Source organism: Bidens hawaiensis, unplaced genomic scaffold (assembly GCF_021521415.1).
Source record: "Bidens hawaiensis isolate Kalapana, Puna unplaced genomic scaffold, B.hawaiensis_p1.1 tig00022524_1, whole genome shotgun sequence".
NCBI lineage: Eukaryota > Viridiplantae > Streptophyta > Magnoliopsida > Asterales > Asteraceae > Bidens > Bidens hawaiensis.
Window position 1 is genome coordinate 1 of NW_027493513.1, and position 20,157 is coordinate 20,157.

The window sequence follows — 20,157 nt, forward strand, 5'->3', positions numbered from 1 at the left end:
CAGTCATTTCTGCATAAACTTATTGATCTTTCGTAAAAGGGTCAAATGCAATTGGAAAATTATATTTTCATTAATATATAGTTTTATTTCTATAAAAATGATCTTGGAGGCTTATGCATCATCACTTTGGGTGACTTTTCACTTGTGAAACCTTGTTGACCCATTCTCTTTTCAGATGTTTCTAATTTTATTATTATGCCAGTTTGGCTTGTTAAACATAACCCAATTCGACCTGTTTATTAAGGGTCAAAATTGCCACCTGTAAACTGTTCTTACAAACTTCTGTGTGTTTCAAAGGTAGCATTCATACCCTATATTACTGCTGGTGATCCCGATTTATCAACAACCGCAGAAGCATTGAAAATACTCGACACTTGTGGATCGGATATTATTGAATTAGGAGTTCCATATTCTGACCCATTAGCTGATGGACCCGTTATTCAGGTTAAATGCATCATTTTGTTAAATAATTTTTAATTATTAAACATTTTTCTAAACTTGCATTTTGTATTCATACTTATTTTTATATTTGTTATGCAGGCTGCAGCCACACGAGCATTAGCAAGAGGCACAAATCTTGATTCAATTCTTAATATGTTAAAGCAGGTGTCCTTTATTAAACATGATTGTTTGTAACTTTTTTATAATTGTTGTAGGAAGAGTAAGAATAGATCATAGCCATTGGATCATGTTAATCAATGGTTGAGATTTAAATTTACCAAAAACTGACATAGTTTCCTAGAATTACTCTTTCACCTTTATAACCGACATAGTTTCCTAAAATTATTCTTTCACCATAGGTTATAATGCCACATGTCAAAAATCTATTGGTTCTTATCATTCTTAGGAAACTCCTTATTCTTATCTGAACCCTTTTCTTAATATTGATACTTTTATCTCTATTTAGGTGATACCACAACTATCGTGTCCGATTGCTTTGTTTACTTATTACAACCCGATTCTTAAACGTGGAGTGGAGAAGTTTATGGTTACTGTGAAAGAAGTTGGAGTGCATGGTAACTTATAATAAGCTAGATCACACTTGACTATAACTCTATGTATATATAATAGTCACTGATATCTTTGTGGTTTGACCAGTCAACTGTGTGTGTGTGTGTTGTTAGGACTTGTGGTGCCAGATGTTCCTCTGGAAGAAACCGAGCTTTTAAGACAAGAAGCTTCCAAACATAACATCGAGTTGGTAGGTTACATAATATTATTTATTAGTTTTTGATTTATATACACTATATGTAAACTATAACAATAATGTATATTAGGTTACTAAATTTCATTATTTGTTAAGGTGTTATTAACAACGCCTACTACTCCAAGAGAACGAATGAAAGCGATTGTTGAAGCTACCGAGGGATTTTTGTACCTTGTAAGTTTCATTAATTTTGTTTAACCAATTGTATTATTTCAATTTAAATGCTATAAATATCTTTTTATAGTGACATTGTGATAAAACTTTTAAAAATGTAATATAGGTGAGTTCTATTGGAGTGACGGGAGCTCGTGCTTCAGTAAGCGGGAAAGTTCAGTCTCTTCTGCAGGAAATTAAAGCGGTTTGTTCTGTTTAGACTATTAACTGTTTTTTATATTTTAATAATAATATGAAAATTAATAAATTGGGTGGTTGAATTTTCTGTTTAATATAATATATTTGTTTGATCCTTGACAGGAATCTAGTAAGCCTGTGGCTGTTGGATTTGGCATTTCTACACCCGAGCATGTGAAACAGGTGAGTCAACCTAAACGGGTCTTGTTTTGGTTGACCTATTTAACTAGTTTAATTATACAGATTAACCCGTTTATTTGGCTCGATTAGATAAACTGGTTAAACATGTCATGTAGTGTTATAAGATTTTAAGTGTGCCCTGGTTAGGGTTGGTTTAACGGTGTTAAATGGGCCATGTTTGCGGGTTGTGGCGGATCCAACCTGACACGAACTCGAAATTTGACCCAAATCCAAAAATCATGTCGGCGACGTTAACCCGACACGACCTGCATATTTGCAGGTTGGCAAGAATACGACCCGTTTGACCTGAAAAATTTTCTTTTCCTTTTTTTGTTTTTGCTTACCCAAACTTTAAATTTACATTTTTACAACAAAAAATGCTAATATAAATAAAAAAATTTCATCTTAATTATAAAAGTTTATGCCAATTTCCTTTTTAGTTTTAGTTTGTCATTAGATGTCCAATCAATTTAATTTGTTGCAAAAAACAATTTTAAAATAAGCAAATGGGTTATACAGGTCAACGTCTACCTATGAACCTGTCGGGCTGACATGAGAACGACCCGTGTTTGACTTAAAACTGACCAGAACCTGTTTATATCAAACCCAAATCCGCGAATGTTGTGTTAGTTTCGTGCTGTGTTAGGAAAAATAAACATATGGGCCATGCTCAGGCTTAATGGTTCAACCCACAAGCCCGGCACAAGTGACGCCCCTAAAAGTAGGTGGCTTGGATAATGGGTCAAAACGGGTCAACTTTTTAGGTCGGGTTGGTTTGAAGTTGGAATGATCATAGCAATGTACTATTAAATTTATTAATCCTATAACATATAAAAAGGATGCGGTGCTACGTCAGCAACGAGATGGTATAGTTTTTGGGTTTAATTGTTGGTTATTGCATGCAGGTGGCTGGATGGGGAGCTGATGGGGTGATTGTGGGCAGTGCGGTGGTCAAAATATTAGGTGACGCAACGTCTCCTGAAGAAGGCCTTAAAAAGCTAGAAGAATTCACAAAATCCTTAAAAGCTGCATTGATTTGATAGCAACACAGCTTCAAATGAATCTTGTGTTATATTTTTAATCAATCAGATTTTGTCTGATCTTAAATAATTTATGGTATGGAATTTTGTTGGACATTTCTGTTATGGAAGTTGAAAATGATGGAAACTGGGTAGTTTATTATAAATCTCACAATCACCAGCTAATCTGCAAGTTTGGCTGTTCTCTGGTTTGGGTTTCGGTTCTATTGGTTTGAATATTCGGGACCGAACCGGAAACTAAACTATAATGCACTTAGGCTTTTGTTTTAAATCGATAACCTGAAGTTTCACAAGATGGGGATTAACTAATATAAATTTCCTTCTTTTATCTCCATTGCCATTTTAGCTAGGCAATAAATTAAGTTGTAACCAAAACTTTAATGCTACATTTGCATATACACTATCATGTTTTGCTAAACATGTTACAAAGTGGATGCAGTTGCTTGAGGAAATATCGCATGAGAACGTGGTAAAGCTAGTGAATAAACTATATACATCTCAAGACCTGAATTAGAAGAAAAAAAAAAAGAAAAACCAGAAATAGACTCATTGATTGCTAAAGATCATAACATGATTTCTTACATGTTCAGATGTTGGGAAATTTTAAACGATAACTTAGCACAAGCAATATAGAGTGCTACACTAAACAGGAAATAAAGACTTATTTATTCTAGTGATAGATGTTATTTGAGATTTTTTGAATGAAAAGATCATTAGTTTACATAAGTCTTCACCGCAACCAGTTACTAAGTTAATATTAATAGGTTATTAATAATAAAATATTAAAAATAATAATAATAATTCAAATAGTACAATAAAAATAAAAGAGATTAAAAAAGACTTACACTTTTCGATTAGACATGACTCGAGGAGATATTAAACGAAGAAAAAAAAAGATTAAAGGTAAGTTTTATTAAAACATGAAAGTTTAGAGTAAAATAATATAATCTTTAAAAAGTTTAAAAGGAGAGTAGATAAGTAAAAATCATAGGAATGGAATTCGTTAAGCAACACCCAGTTAAACTAAGTGTACTCTATCTCCTATTTATCATACCACTCATTTAAAAAAACAAATAAAAAACGGTAATATTCCCCTTTCGGGAAAAAATCATTATTTTTTATACAGTTTTTATTGGTTTAGAATAAAAAAAATTCCAAAACAACTAATGTTAAAAAAAAGTTGATTACGTATTTTATACTAGGTATTTTAAAATTAATTAATATAAATGTTCTTTATCATTCTTTTATCTCCGTTGTCCTCCCTTTAGCTCCCTAATGAATTTATTTTTAACCAACCACTTAACGCAACATTTACATATACCACAATCATGTTTTGCTTTTTGCTAAAAACTTGTTATAATGTGGATGCAGTTGCTTGGGGAAAATATCCCATGAGAACGTGGTAAATTAGTAAATACGGTGAATGAACTATATCGATCTGAATTAAAAAGAGGGGGAAGAAATAGACTCCTCGATAGAAAGGCTATAAATAATAACTTTGTACAAGCAATATATAGTGATGCATTAAGAAGGATATAAAAACTCATTTCAGTGATAGCTATTATTTGAAATTTTGAATTAAAAGATCATGACTTTACATAAATCATCACTGCATCCATTCGCTAAATTGAAATTAGATGCCTATTAGTAATAATGAATTAATGATGATAACATTAGAACTAATAATAATATTTCAAATAGTAACACTAAAAATGAAATACAACAAAAAGGACTTTTAAGTTTTTGATTTGCATAACAGGAGGATATATCGAAATGCAAAAACAAAAACAAAAAAAGTTGGAGGTGATGATGATTTGTTACATACGAAAGTTTAGAGAAAAAAAATATTATCTTTACAAGGTTTAATAGGAGTGTACAACGAGTAAAAATCATAGAAAGGAGGGTGTACGTTTAACAACAGTCGAATCAAATTAGTGGACTACGCCCAGCCTAATAACGTGGGAGTTGACAAATAAGAAACTAGGAGGTTAGAGTGTAGGTTGATGAGAAAAAGGTTTATTAAATGGTGATGCTAAAGTGCACATTCAACAAACCATGATGGTGAAATGTGACGGTATATCAAATCAAACACACCTAAAATGAGTCTTGTGCCACACAAGGTTGGTACTTTGGATTGATTATTTAGTATACTACTCCCACAAACCAAAAGTATATACATACGTAACCCTTTTGATTTTTGGTCTCTCTAATGGAATAAAAGAAAGCAAAACGCTCAAAAAAAAAAAAAAAAAAACGCATATGTTCCATTTTCCATTTCTGAAATAGGTTCCTAAACTCTTGGTGTTTGAAGAGGAGCGGGCTGATCTTATGTGGGTCGGGTTCATGTAAACCTAATGATTCTAAAAAAATATAGTGAAAGGAGATTTGTATAATTTTTTTAGCGTATCAAATCCAAGGTTAGTGTGGTGTAAATCACTTTCCCTCTTTAGTGAAAATTTGTGGGTTCTATTCCGTCAGCCTTAATTTTATTCCTTGTTTTTCTTTTAATCCAATAACCAAATGTCCTCACACATAGTTAGGATTTTTATTTTAAGAAGCATAAACAAGGTTACATCGTTGGGTTTGTTGGGATTTCATACACAGGTTTAAAACATTTGGGGTTGTTTGTTACTCTTGTGTTGAATCAATAAGAAATCCGATTGATTAAGAGGTAGCCTCTGAAATATTACGAGACTTCTTGAGCCATTAAGAGGTGTTACCAAACATACCATGCCTCTAATGGATTCAGATGTAACTCTTAGAGCATGTTTGGGATTGAGTTTGGAAAATGCTTATTAGCTTATTGGCTTTTTCAAAAAGTCATTTTGAAAAGACATGATTTGAGGCTTTTGAAAAACTGCTTTTTAATTCTTTCAAAAAGCTAAAATAAGAAAGATTTTTATGATTGCCAAAAACATTTTAATTTATAGGATTTTTGAAAACACCAATAAGCCAATAAGCATTTTTTTAAATTTAATACCAAACATGCTCTTAATGATTCCATTAAAAAGCTACGAAACAGCCTCTTAGTCAAATATAAGTAGAAGTGTGCATACGATCCAATCCAATCCAGACTGAACCTTGGATTGCCCCCCAGGAGTTTAGACGCAAAACAAAATAGAACAAAAACAACACCCAAACTCAAAACTCCCTTGAATTCTCCTCGCAAAACGTATCCAACACGTAAAACGTTGCGTGAGTGCGACAACGGCAGCAACACACAGCGGTGGTGAGGCCAGTGGAGGCGGATGGTGAGAAAAAACCAACAAAAAAATACTATATAAAGTTGAACTCCTTTATTCACTTATATTATATAAACTACATTAACACAACAAAAAACATATAAGCAGTCACTACATAAAATTTGCCTAGCAAACCTTTGAATGAAAGTTGATCAAATTTTGTGAAGAGACTACCAATGGTTTACAAACATGTAAACTTATGCAAAGTACTGGGAAAAAACCAAAATGTTTGCGACATCCATTACACGAAGAAAAACGATCACGGGCCACGTTTCGTGGCGAAACAAAAACAACCCGTGGCTTGGTCTTCAGGTATCATCCCGCCACCTTTACTTGTATCTATCGCCTCCAACAATCTCACCACCTCATCCATCTCCGGTCTCTTGTCAGGATTTGCATCCCAACATTTTCTCAAAATGTTTGCAAATGCACTCGGGCAGCATTTGGGAATGTCGGGGCGTAAATTCTGTAACAGTAGAAGATAAAAGTTACTGATATTACATGGAGATAGCAAACAGGTAACGAACCAAGCCGCTCATTAACTAACTTGAGAGCTAGCACGAGCTCGATCTTAACAATAAACAAGCCCTAGCTTCACTTATTGAGCTGGTTAGCAAACCCAAACGAGTGTATTACCTATACAAATTTATTTAATTTATCAAACATATATTTACATAATATTTATTATTGTATATATATTTTTGCACAATGTAACCAAATAATATATACTATGTATTAAAATTAAAAAAATAACATATTCATAAAAAATAACTAAAATGTATATAACTTAATTAGTCAATAATAAACAAGCCGAGCTTGGGCTCAGCAAGATTTAGGTTATCATTGCAAAGATTTTTTTTTCAAAATCATAACCAACTCCTTAAATATTTATAAAAGATGTTTTTAATAGACAAAAAGGGTTGATAATCTAATATTACGCTCAACTAATGAGTCAAAGTTATTTGAGCATTAAGATTATAAACACTAATATCAACGAACCTGGCGAACAACGGCTGAAGATACTTCGGCGAAACTTAGATCAGCATAAGGCATGTCACAACAGTATACTTCCCATAAGCATATGCCAAAACTATACACGTCGCACTTTCGGTTGTAAGGCTTTCCATCAAGAACCTACAAGATTCAACTCTTTAAGATCGTATTTAAACAAATTTCGAAAACTATAGTGATCGTTAGGGTGTAAATGACTAGTAAAATAAAAAAAAATAATAGTTTGAAGGAAACTGGGCCGAGAAAGTAGCAAGACAGAATAAAATAAATATACTATATAATAGAACGGAGAAAGAAAAAAAAAGGAAAAAGAAAACTTGTAAAGAGCAAAATACTCATCTTGCAAATAGCTATCAGAACTTTTAAAACCCGTTAGTGGAAAAGACGAAAAGTGTGATAACATATGAACTTCAAGAACATTTTGTACTTATTGAAGTTAAAAAACATAAGTTACAAGTTACCGCATACATTAAAGAAGAAATTATAATTTACCCTATATATAACTATAAATGCATAAAAAAAATTAATTGACAAAAATATATGTAATAATATTATCTGAAATGCAATTTGAGCCAAAGTTTTAAACAAAAAGCTTGAAACAAGTCCCTCTTAAATTTAAACGAGCCGACTCAAGCTCTGCACAGCTTGGTTCATACCACTACCCTTATAGTTTGGCTAAAAAACGTCAAAACTATATCGAAATTTATATCTTGAAAATTCATGTGAACACGGCCTATATACCTCGGGTGCCATGTAACCAAGAGTACCCGTTTCACCCGTCATGTCTCTAGGGTTTTGAGCTTCAACACGAGCAACTCCAAAATCAGCAATCTTTAGAGTTCTATTCAAATCCAAGAGCATATTTTCGGTTTTAACATCACGGTGAACAATCTTTTTAGAGTGAAGGTAGCTTAAACTGCAAAATAAAAAGTAAAAAAAAAACCATTAACAATTATCGCTAAAAGATGCGTAAAAAGCTACCTTTAAAAAAGTTATAATTTGAGCTCACCCTCTAGAGAGATCTAGAGCAAGTTGAACAACAATCTTGAAAGATAGCTTCTTTCTACTATTCCTGATCAAGTATTTCTTGAGGGTCCCACCGGGCAGATACTCGACAACAACACAACAAGCCCTAGAGGGTAGAGAGTTATGACCTGAACCCGAGTCGTTTGATGGGATTTTAAGATCCGAGGTTCCCATTGAAGCTCCAACAAACTACAATATATCATAAAAGAAAATAAGAGTGAAGATAACGTGCTTATAAAACCTTTAAGATTATATATGACAATTTCAACCTCTTTTCTTTAAACGGGTCTAAAGTATAGCGTTTTAAAATGCACAAAACCTCCGAAATAGTTTTACAAAAAAATATTATTATTTTGTTGATAAAGTTATTATAAATCTTATTACATACGTTGTATATTTATAAAGTTATAGAAAGGATGGAGTAAAAAGTAGTGGTTGGTAGGACTTACTGACTTAGAGTTAGTTAAAAGATGGAGTTATATAACTACTTGTTAAGTATTTTAAAATTTGGCAAAAATAGCTACGAAGTACGAACGTCATATTTATTGTAAAATGATAATAAATGCTATACGATTCTAGTAAATAATGCGATTCTAGTAGTTATTTGTTTAATAAGGTACTGACCTTGGTGACATTTGGATGATCAAGTTTATGCCAAACAGCGACCTCTTGTCTAAAAGAGGTACGAAGATTTGCAGTCTCAGCAGCAGTAGCAAGACCGTCTTCTCCCCAATCCAATACCTTCACTGCAAGATTTTGAAATGTTTTAAGTTGAAACTAATACATGTAATAATACTTGAAATAAGTTTTTAAATCTTTACATATTCCCATATCAAGTGAAAATGTTTTAGTGTCTGATAAAGTTGATTTAGATTGTAATACGACCACAGTAAAATTACCAAAGTACCCCTAGTATATACTTGGGTAAGTTCAATACAAAACAAACTTTAGACAAAGAGACGCAAAAAACTGCATAGACAGTTGTACATAGTGTTGACCGGTTATACTGAGAGAAACCGCATAACTGTCTTCCGGATCACAATTAAAGCTAAAGATACAAGTGTTTATGCAGCTCTCCCAGTTCTATAACTATATCTGTATTGAACGACCCAATGTGTATCGCTCAATGCAAACCAATTTTAAGTATGTGAAAACCGCATTGATATACACATATAAGTCGGTTATGTAACTGCATGAACAAATGCTTGTAGAGATAATGAAAAATTTTCTAAAAAGCACAACTTTACTTGTCGAAAACTATCGAATATTACTTGTGATATTACCTATACCATATTTGTAACAAATATGAATTTATGACCCTTGACCAAATATTTACAAATCATAACTTGTACTGAGCCCATGTCAAAAAGCCACATTGAAATCACATAATGAATTGAACAACAATATCACATAATCATCTAAATATAACAAGTCTACCAATTGATTAAAAACACATAAAAAAAACTACAACTTTAAAATACCAAACAACTATTAATTAAAATAATTATGAAAATAAATTCAAAAAAAAATGTTTACCTGCAACATCTTGGCCATCATAAACACCTCTATAAACAGTACCATAAGTACCATGAGCAATAACATTCCTAATATCCAATTTTGCTAAATCAATTTCCCACTCTTCTTTTTTAGCATTATTATTATTTCCATCTTTATCTCTATCTCTTGACCAAACCCTACTCAAATGTTTATCCAACTGAACATCCCAGCTCTTGAAATCAATCTTATCTGCCCTCAAAAAAGAATCTTTATTACCCAAATCCTTTGACTTTGACCCCAATCCACTCAGTTGACCACTTGAACTCTTTGGGGAAGAACCAAGGCTTCTTGATTCTGATTTCTTGATAATATCTTCACCATCAATTTCCTCTCTGAATTTCTTCAAATCCATGGTTTTATTAATAAAAACAAAAGAGTAAACTAAAACCCAGAAATAAAAATTGAATCTTTTACAGCATGGATTTCAAGATTTCTTGAAAACTAATCAACCCCAGAACAAAACTTGCAAAATAATCAAGAAAACTGAAGAACAAGAAATAAAAACTAAAACCCAGATGGGATTAATATTAAAATTTCAAGATTTATTAAAAATTGGTAAATATAAACACAATCAAAGCAAAAAAAGACAAAACCCTAATGAATAAACCCCAGAATTCAAGAAAACTGGCACTAGGAAAGAAATTAAAGCAAACCCAGATGGAAAAAGGTGTGATTTTAAAGATTCTAGTGATTTGAAACAGAATTTAAAGCAAATATAACTGAAACTTATAAAGAATGGATTTTGGTGGTGGAAAAGAAGAGAATTTTGTGGTGGGAAGAAGAATCAGCAAATAAAGGGGAGAAGAAAAATATAATGGCTGGTGGCTTCTAAAATAGTTATTTGTGTTCTCACCCAAATAATAATAATAATATTATAATATAATTTTTATTATTAATTTATTAATCTTAAAAATTAAAATAAAGATGATTATGATAATAGTTTATTTATTTTTAAATTTTGACCAGTATTATAATAATTTTATTGTACTGAAAATGATAAAAATGATAATGAAAATATTAATATTAATATTGATAAAGCGCTGAAAATATGCATTAAATGAATTTTATAATGATATATGACTCTTTCAACTTTTAGTTCCAGAATTGACAGGAAATTCGCCTTTTGAACAATGGGGAAGTTATAACAAATAATGGAAAATATTTATTAAATGTAAATGCTTCTTCACGGGTTCTTGAAAAAGTCAATATTTACTTAATTTGTAATTATTAAATAAAATAAAAGAAGAGTTGAATTGATAAACCCAACGATGATTTGTCAAAAAATAATCCAAGCTCTCTCTCTTGTGTGTTAAGTTGCGGTTGATTTAAAAAAGCTTAGACTGATAAGATTTTTATAGGTATTATGTTCTCAATAGATATGGTAATAGATGACGTCAAGACAACCTCATTCTTATGGGTAAAAGAATAGACGGCGGAAGTCAAATTTAGATTGGGAAGCCTGGGGGCTTCTTGCGATTTGCAATTAGCCTCTCTTTTTTTTAATTTATTCGGCCATTCAAAAAAAACTTATATATTTGTTTTTTAAAATTTATATGAGTTTAATAGATAATGATATAAAATGTATCAATGAGTAGAAAAAGTAGGTAAATTCAAACTTGTTAGTCATACATTCCGTTTATCACGGTTAATAAAACTGAATGACGGTCAGCAATAAGATAATCATATTTAACTTAGTACTAAACACATTTTTTTATTAAAAATATTACTCTAAAATGTATTTATTTTCCGTACGATGCATGTGCTGGTAATTTTTAGTATATTTCTTTTCCAGTAATGATGTGCCATTATTAAATTAGTCAAAACAAGATCATATAAATTTTTGTGTAAAAAAGTTGAATTTTCATCAAAATTTGACTACTTAAAAGATACGATTTGTTTTAAATACTTTACTAAAATATATGCATTCTGGAAATATTTGGACTTTAATGTTAGTAAAACTTTTTTTTTTGAAAGGTAATGTTAGTAAAACTAAGTGTAGTGATTTTTTTTTCTTTTTACATGTTTGCCATTATTTTAAAAAAAATAAATATATGTTAGTGTTATAAACCAGGTACACATTTTCACGTATATAATGTTAGGTAGTTACTTGTTTATGCGAGATAATTATATACTATACTGATATACTATATTGATCATCTTCATCAATAAAATTATAAATATTCTTTCATATCACGAGTTGTTCTTTACATGAATCTCTCAAGAATCATCTTTTGCTTTATTCTCTAGTGGTATTTTTGCTTTTTCATTATAAAAATTTAAGAATAATTTTCTCATTTGATACTTATTTTCATTAAAAATATCATGATATATACTTCAATCATAAATATTATTTTTTATTTTTTTTTATTATGAGTAATGAAAAGTACAAGGTGGTATGACAAGAATGTGGGTCGGCGACGGCATTGGAAGAACCGTCGAAGAAACGACATATGGATCTGCACAAAACGACAATCCAAAAAGTTGAACACTGTGTGTACGTCAATACCCACCCATTCCCAAATGTCAATTGCTTTTTTGTTATTATTCATCAACTCCCCCATCAATTATTATCATGCTATCTATTTTTATTTTTATTCTTTCTTATTTTTAAATCAAACATCATGACACTAAATATTTTATTATATTGTTCTTGTAGCCGTGTTATTTATTTAAAGCATTCTCCGCAGTTATGCTATGTTAACTAAGGGATGTTTATGTCATTTTAAATGTTATAGTTTTCTATACCTCATTTAATGTTTATACTTCTATTATATATATAGGGTTAGGTTATAATAGAAAGTATAGTTTTCGTAGGAATGATAAGAAGTAATCTTGTCCATTGATTTTGAATATGGAGGGTTGAGATTAGTTTAGGGGGAAATCAAGTGTTAATACAAGATAAAGGGCATAAAAGGAATAACATATTTGTTAACTTTCTCCCTCCACATGCCAAATTCACCCATCATTTTAAAACGTCCATAATTTTTTACGACGTTTTTTATTGAAAAACAAATTCACCATAATAACGAGTGTCTTTTTATCTTTTATATGAGTACCATATTGTAATATAAAATTTTTAAAAAAATAGTGGGTTTTTACAAATTGTGTTTTACCAAATTGTGTTATACAATAGTATTTTTCATTGTGTTTTTTCCATTGTATTTTTTACATTGTGTTATACAATTGTGTTTTTTATTATGTTTTTTTCATTGTGTTTTTTTTCATTGTGTTTTTTATAGTGTTTTCTATTGTGTTTTTCCGGACTTTTCCGGCGAGGTTGTGGCGGTGGGTGACGGTTGTGGTGGCGGTGGGCGGTGGAGTGGTGGTGGTTGTAGAGAGTAAATATGTAATTGGGTTTTATGTAAGTGGGTTTTTGAAATTAATATAACTAGGTTTTTGAAACTACATTAAGTGGGTTTTGATAGTTAAGTGTTAGACTAAAATACACTCCTTCCTAACCATTTTAGGAAAATCAAACTTCTTATTTGAACCTATCAACCATTTTAGGAAAATCAAACTTCTTATTTGAACCTATCATCCACCCGTCACCTACATCACATGACAAACATCGGTGACTGTTTACCACTGTAAACCTCACCATCATGCATTATAAATACAAATATCTATCTTCACTATAATTTTAAACAGTTGTTTTGCAGTCAGATTCTTCACCAATTTAACTCTCTCCTCATATGAAACCCTAGCCACTAGAGCAGCTCACCGGCCAGAGCAACCTCATCGTTTATCATTATCCTCCAAAAACCTAACCACTATCGCCTCATCCTCCTCACTAAACCCTAACCAAATCCCTAACTTCCCCACAAAAATGAAACCATGACAAAAAATGCTAAAGAAATAAAAGTAACACGCATTTTGACGGAAATGGTAAAAAGTGACCAAAGTACATGGACGATTACGACAATTTACTATATATAAAGTTAAAATAGTTTTATTTTTTTATTAAGTGTATTTTAGTACTTTTATGTTAACAGAAATAATTAACAAAGTCAGTGAACCGGACTGAAATGACAAGAAAATGAAAACATGATGACAGAAATGCTAAAAAGAATTTGTTGGACGGAAGTGGCAAATATGATCAAACCACATTAAAAATTAAAAATTTTGGCAGCTTAATCGTGTGTTTTTTTCTTGTTACAAGTTTATGTAACTTTACTTCACCGTTTTTAGCTCCTAGTAAGAAAAATTTTGGGTCTTGCCAAATTACCATATTTATATTAGTTCCCGTTATATAATTTAAGTAAACCAAAATTTGCCCGTTAAATAATATAGTAAACCCAAATTTAGCCATTAGATCATCTAGGTTGACTCAAACTGACTAGATTAATAATTTAAAGCAGCCTGAATGAGTCCATGAACAAATTGCATTTACTAAAATCAACATATTTGTTGATGAATGACATGACCCCTTTACCAAACATATTCATATTTGATAACTATTAGTTTTTGGATATGCATTTTTGCTTTATTATATTCACTTGTCGCGTTTGTTAGAACAATAGTGATATATAAAACAACAGATACATGCATCATGACAGCAAATGGGAGTGGGGTGGGTGGGTAAGTAATTCTTTGCTTTCAAAATTCAACTACGATTCTAACAACCCATAACACATCTGATTAGTAGCTGACAGTTGCGACACATTTCCTTCAAAAATGATTTCCTTTTGGGTCAAGTTTTATCTATAGCAGGTCAATCACACGAGTCAATTATGCCTTGGTAAAAACTGAATCAGGTCACACGGGTCAATGTTATATCTCAGTAGAACAAAGGGTTAATTAAACATTTTCAACATCACTCGAGCCGTTCTGTCAAAGTCAAACCAACCTATTTTGGCCCTCGCTGAAAACCGCCATTTTTAACTCGTTATGAGTTACCCACCGACCTTTTCACCTCTACACATGAGCAAGAGAGATAAAACTCAAAGGTACATCAATAAACTAATAAAAAGTTCATGACTTAAGAAATGCATTACAATTACAATCTACAATATACATATTACATAGCCACAGGAGTCGACTCTGGTTATAAACCCCATTTAGTATCAACTCCCGTCTGCCAATAGTATGTTACTGTTACTTGGGCCATATTTGCACCTCAATATTATGCAGCCTGTCCAAACATATTGGTCTGTTTTATTAGTCAAAATTGTCTTTGCAAAAATGGGTTCGAGTTTTCTCTTATCTCAAAACAGAAAAAAAACATTCTGAACATAACAATATTGAAGTGCCTAACCTTGACACTGAAGAGAACACTGTTATCAGAGACCTGTTGGCCAAGAGCGACTTGAAGCCCGCTAACAATGCCAGAGGTCGGTGCCTTGATCACATGCTATTAATAACCATATATTAGTAACAAATTCAAAATGAACTATAAACGATTTGTGAGAGTATAAATTCATACCTCCATTTTCATAGCTTCCATAACTAACAAAGGTTGACCTTCTTCAACTTCCGTTCCATCTTTGACCAGAATCTTAACCACCAGACCAGACATGGGGGCAGCAACTGTCCCAGGTGGATGAGATGCAGACTCACGGGTTCGGTGATCATGCGTTTCAAGGTTATCCAACAAATCAAGCCCGACTTTTTGCTTAAAGTGATGATGGTTTGAACCATGCCATATGTGAATGTGTTCGGTTCGATCCTGTAAGTTTTAACAAGAAAGATCGCCGATTAGTTTTATAATCATCGACACAAATTATTTATAAAAAGATTCAAAATCTGTGTACCGTTAAATAACTGGCAAGATTCACATTCTTGCTAATACCATCAGCCTCAACTCTGAAATCATGGTCTCCCAGGTGTGTTACTGAGGCTTCCAGATGACTAGAGTTGTTTTCCCCCGTCTGTAAATAATACGTATAAAGACTTGATTGTAAGTTTTGATATTGAATGTTTTATAAAATTTATGTGAGCGCGGTTCAGATTATGTTTTATCCAAACGGTCAACGGTTTATATGAAAAGAGTAAGCTGAAAAGAAATCAGGTCAACTGAGTTGAATGAGTACATTGCCCAAAGTGCTTTTTCTTCATCTTCGTTAGAATCTCAAACATCACTTTATTCAAAAAGTTACATCAATGCTGAATTGTAATCATATATCATAGTGATGACACACTAATTACTTGAACAAAATTAAAAATATTGAACAAAGTTTATATGATATAATATCTATTATGTAACTATATGCACGTGCATAGTTATTATATAATATAAAAGGTATTATATAGGGGCGTACATGCCTGCATGGGTCGGTTTGGATTGGTTTTGGGCTCAAACCAAGCCAAAAACCAAATTTTGGTTTTTGATTTTCTGAAAACTCAGTTTCGGTTTGGACCTAATATTTTTGTTAACTAATAATCAAATGATTATTTTGGGCTAAAACATTTGGGTTACACTATTTTATTAAATTTCTTATAAATTACTTAAAAAGTTAAAATTCAATATTAAATCCGCATATTCAGTTCGGTTATTTCAGTTTTAATTACTTGCAAAATTGAAGCCAACCAAAAGTTCGGTTGTTACAAAAATATATAACCAAAGCGTTGGTTTTTGTTTGCATTCGGTTATTTCGTTATGGTAATTTGGGAGGAATAATAGGCTCATTGTGCTCGAACTTGTTCGCAAATGAGCTCCAATTTAAGCTTGAGCTTAGGCTTGAGCTCGTTTAAGTCCGGCTCGTTTCAAGCTGTTAGCGAGCCAAGCTCGAGTAATCCACAAACAGCCCGGCAGCTTGTTTAAACTCCCCACCCCATTTTGCCACCTCCAACATAGATGAAAATAGGCTACGATGCTAGCTCAACTTATTAGCATTCTTATGATGTTTACCTTGACGAGGTAATTCCCGTTTGGCAGAAAATCAATGGAAAGAGTGAGGTGCTCTGAGGCATTATCACGGTACTCATTCTCCCAGTCTAGTTCTACTGAGCGTGCAGCATAAAGGTTGGGTCTAAATGGAGGATGTGTGTACCACACAGACAGAACACCTAAAGCACATTTATTAATGATTAGGTAAACAATTTTTTTTTAACAATAAGCAATTTTAAAAGAAAAGGTTTTCAGGTGTACCAGGTGGGCTTTTCTTCAATAGTGAGCGCTCTTTTTCACAAATACATGCAGCTACTAAGGCTGCACTGTGTTTAGCAGCATCATATGCTGCCCCTGCTGATATGGAATCTTTTGGTTTCACAAATAAGTCGTCTTTAAATTGATCGATAAAATGGGTTTCAAGTTCACCATTTGCAAATGCCTTGTGGTTGGCTAGTTTGTACAGAAACTCAATATTTGTGGGCAAACCTGCAACCTGCCAAAAGTATGTACATGTGTAATTACAATATTATCAAGAATATGATTATGCAATCATATTAAATTAGTGGTTTGATATTTTTACTACGTGTTATGAAATATTTAACTAATATATGCAAATTCTGGAAATAATAGTGCAAAATGATAGTATTATCGAAGAATCAGTAATAAATTGTTTTTAAGTTCACCACGGTAAGATATTGGTAACAAAGTATACCTGGAACTTGGATAAAGAATCCTTCAGTTTAACTAATGCTGCAGCGCGGTTCTCTCCCCAAACCACAAGCTTAGCAATCATAGGGTCGTAATGCATGCTTACAGTGTCCCCTTCTTCAACTCCGGTCTCAACTCGAACTGGCATGCATTATATCAAGTGGTTTAATAATTTCATTCTAGAAGTTTATTGAACAAAAATGGAGTTAACCAAAAGCTTTTAGAAGTTTTATTGGACAAAACGGGAGTTAACAATTCCATTTTGTTTAAAAAGCCTATGAGCATGGATGTCTTGCTATAATGAAATTATTAAACTACTATTTTAAGGGTTCAAAGAAATATCTGTTTCATCTTATCATATGTTCAGCAGAAAAGAATGTTTTAACTTCCCGTCATAAACTAGATATTACTACATGTTGCAGAAACATAATATTTATGATTTAAGCAGAAACATACCACTTGGCGAGGCTGGAATAGGATGATAATACTGAAGAACTCCAGTTGCAGGCAGAAATCCTCTTGGCACATTTTCAGCATATATTCGGGCTTCAAAAGCATGACCTGCAAATTGCAATCAAACTAAGAATATATATATTGTACACATCAAACAAAGAATATGTGGCAAAACAAAGATAGAAAATTCAAAAGCCTTTTTGTATATTTTCATGCATTAACATTCAGATACAAATGGATTGATTTTGATTATGTTTTATCGACAGATCAAATGGGTTAAGCTAACTATAGAAAAATAAATCAAACAGGTTGAAAGTCATTTGAAATGTAGTCAATCTCATAAAACCTTCTACATTGCTTTATACAAAAGGTATAGCATTGTAATAGTATAGTTCTATAATCATATTTAACAAATTAATACAGGAACAAAAATATATTTGAAGTGACAATTCACCCGATAAAGGAATCTGTGTTTGATCAAGGGGAAGTGATTCTCCATTAGCAACACGAATTTGCCACTCTACAAGATCTTGACCAACAATCATCTCTGTCACAGGATGTTCGACCTGAGAAAAGAATGTAATAAAATTATATTTAAATGCAACACAGGTATCCTATCCTTCACTAATCACTTGCTAGTTAATTAATGTGATGACACAAGCATGTACCTGAAGACGTGTATTCATCTCCATAAAATAAAATTCCCCAGACAGAGTATCAACGATAAATTCAACTGTACCAGCATTGTGATAACCAACCGCCTATAATAATCACACACAAACTGTCATTTCAGTAAAACCACTGAAAATATCTTACTGTTCTACAATTACAACCAAGAGAACGCACAAATTTAAGTAGATACCCTACCAAATTATTAAACTTACTCCTTAGATACTTAAAATAGCTATACATATTAACGCTCTGCAGGGATCCTTACCTTGGCAGCAGATACAGCAGCTTGACCCAAACGTGTTCTGAAGTCGTTAACGATATCTGGCTGCAAAACAGAGGTTTGTCACAATTCCAGAAGAATTACAGAAAGAAACTATAAGATTACATATGTGTATGAATTACTGCTGGAGCTTCTTCAATTATCTTTTGGTGTCTTCTCTGCACACTGCAATCTCTCTCATACAAGTATACAATGTTTCCCAGCTTGTCTCCGAATACCTATCATTATGAAGTTGAGAATGAAGATTAGATGGTTATTTGATTAGATGGATATGGTTATTTTTCATAAATTTTAAAAGTAAAATCAGTTAAAGTTGTAACTAAAAATAGTAATTTTGAAAGCAGTGTAACTAGAAGATTACTTGGACTTCTATATGCCTTGGTCTAGTTATATATTTCTCAAGCAAAATTGTGTTTACACCAAAGGAAGCAGCAGCCTCTCGTTGGGCTCCTAAGAATGAGTCAACAAACTCTTTTGGACTTTCCACAATTCTCATACTCTGAAACTCAGCAAACATTTACACAATATTTGACATAACTATATTATCTGAAACAAGATTAACTATTTTAGGTTAAAAAAAGTACCTTTCCTCCACCTCCATGGGTGGGCTTTATTAGAATAGGGTATCCGATCTTATCTGCTTCTGATTTCATGATATCAATATCTTGTTCATGACCATGATATCCAGGCACAAGAGGCACACCTGCTGCACCCATTATTCTCTTTGATGCACTGATGGTAACATAATAGCATCAAATGAGAAGATGCTGAATAGAAGAAATATTTCAAAGAAAACATCATATAAAGGAAATGAAGTAATTGAAGACGGAATGCAGAAATAGAGATGACTTGATTTTAAGCCAGTGGATGTATATGTATGCCAAACGAATGATGCAAGAAGCTAAATATGTTTGTATTTCACCTCAAAAATTGATTTCCTTCTTGGTAATATTAATTTAATGTGGTAATAGATACTACCGCAAGTTAGTTAGAAAAATTTGAAGGCTATTGAAAATACAGATATCAACATAAAGATATTGAAAATCTCTTACTTCTCAGCCCCAATAACACTTTTGTATAAACTGAGAACACACTAAGATTTTAAGTATGAATCATATATAAAGAATTTACAGATATATGCACCTTTTATCACCCATTTCACGTATTGCAGATGCAGGGGGTCCAACAAAAGTGAATCCTTCATTTTCACAAAGTTGAGCAAAGTCTGCATTTTCTGATAAGAAACCATATCCTGGATGTATAGCCTATTATGAAAAGATAATATTCACTAATGAGCTATGTCCTTGAATGTGTTAGACACAAAAATATCAACAAACTAACAAAACCTGAGATTAATCTATGATGAAACTGAACTGCAATTTACCAACAGAAAGATATGAACCTAAAGTGCTAAAATCATGCTCATAAAGTATAATCACAAATCTCCTTGTGTTAGAATTAACATTTTCGTCATCTGTGGCATGAACATTAAAACCTAGTTCATATGTAGCTTAAAAGATATAAACAGTATGATACTTAAAACCATAGCTCAGCATTTTCAAACAGATGCTAGTGTGATTTCCAATACCACTTTTTATGAT

At 32.2% G+C, this 20,157-nt stretch overlaps 3 protein-coding genes across 4 annotated transcripts; 1 reads left to right on the forward strand and 2 right to left on the reverse strand.

Moving 5' to 3' along the window:
- Positions 1 to 297: 297 nt before the first annotated feature.
- Positions 298 to 2,825, forward strand: LOC143565788 (tryptophan synthase alpha chain, chloroplastic-like; the record flags this gene model as incomplete). Its single annotated transcript, XM_077052653.1, has 8 exons — positions 298 to 444; positions 541 to 606; positions 908 to 1,016; positions 1,125 to 1,201; positions 1,304 to 1,381; positions 1,488 to 1,565; positions 1,682 to 1,741; positions 2,644 to 2,825. Coding segments are annotated over 8 exons (750 nt in total), but the record flags the coding sequence as incomplete, so codon positions are not given.
- Positions 2,826 to 6,108: 3,283 nt separating this feature from the next.
- Positions 6,109 to 10,400, reverse strand: LOC143565790 (serine/threonine-protein kinase 52-like). Its single transcript, XM_077052657.1, has 6 exons — positions 9,594 to 10,400; positions 8,682 to 8,803; positions 8,041 to 8,246; positions 7,773 to 7,947; positions 7,020 to 7,154; positions 6,109 to 6,486 (listed from the first exon to the last, which is right to left on the reverse strand). Exons 1-6 carry the CDS (start codon positions 9,964 to 9,966, stop codon positions 6,280 to 6,282), a joined length of 1,218 nt encoding a protein of 405 aa, XP_076908772.1. The 5' UTR covers positions 9,967 to 10,400; the 3' UTR covers positions 6,109 to 6,279.
- A 4,192-nt stretch (positions 10,401 to 14,592) lies between these two features.
- LOC143565789 (methylcrotonoyl-CoA carboxylase subunit alpha, mitochondrial-like) lies at positions 14,593 to 19,866 on the reverse strand. Of its 2 annotated transcripts, none has more exons than XM_077052655.1 (15): positions 19,700 to 19,866; positions 19,141 to 19,288; positions 18,918 to 19,055; positions 18,679 to 18,774; positions 18,542 to 18,601; positions 18,273 to 18,365; positions 18,059 to 18,170; positions 17,608 to 17,712; positions 17,156 to 17,292; positions 16,702 to 16,936; positions 16,462 to 16,619; positions 15,365 to 15,481; positions 15,037 to 15,279; positions 14,869 to 14,964; positions 14,593 to 14,745 (listed from the first exon to the last, which is right to left on the reverse strand). In XM_077052655.1, exons 1-15 carry the CDS (start codon positions 19,711 to 19,713, stop codon positions 14,737 to 14,739), a joined length of 1,761 nt encoding a protein of 586 aa, XP_076908770.1. In that variant the 5' UTR covers positions 19,714 to 19,866; the 3' UTR covers positions 14,593 to 14,736. The 2 variants fall into 2 exon arrangements, with proteins under 2 accessions (XP_076908770.1, XP_076908771.1); XM_077052656.1 differs by having other exon boundaries at positions 19,141 to 19,323; positions 19,700 to 19,842.
- Between the last annotated feature and the right edge of the window lie 291 nt (positions 19,867 to 20,157).

Excerpts from the sequence above, each read along its gene's own strand:
- LOC143565790 (XM_077052657.1), bottom strand. The coding sequence starts at position 9,966 with ATGGATTTGAAGAAATTCAGAGAGGAAATTGATGGTGAAGATATTATC. Across the intron at positions 7,948-8,040 it reads GCTCTAGATCTCTCTAGAGG|TTTAAGCTACCTTCACTCTA; the intron begins GTGAGCTCAAAT and ends TTTATTTTGCAG. Across the intron at positions 7,155-7,772 it reads TTGGTTACATGGCACCCGAG|GTTCTTGATGGAAAGCCTTA; the intron begins GTATATAGGCCG and ends TGAATCTTGTAG.
- LOC143565789 (XM_077052655.1), bottom strand. Across the intron at positions 18,171-18,272 it reads AGATGAATACACGTCTTCAG|GTCGAACATCCTGTGACAGA; the intron begins GTACATGCTTGT and ends TTCTTTTCTCAG. Across the intron at positions 14,965-15,036 it reads TGGAAGCTATGAAAATGGAG|CATGTGATCAAGGCACCGAC; the intron begins GTATGAATTTAT and ends GGTTATTAATAG.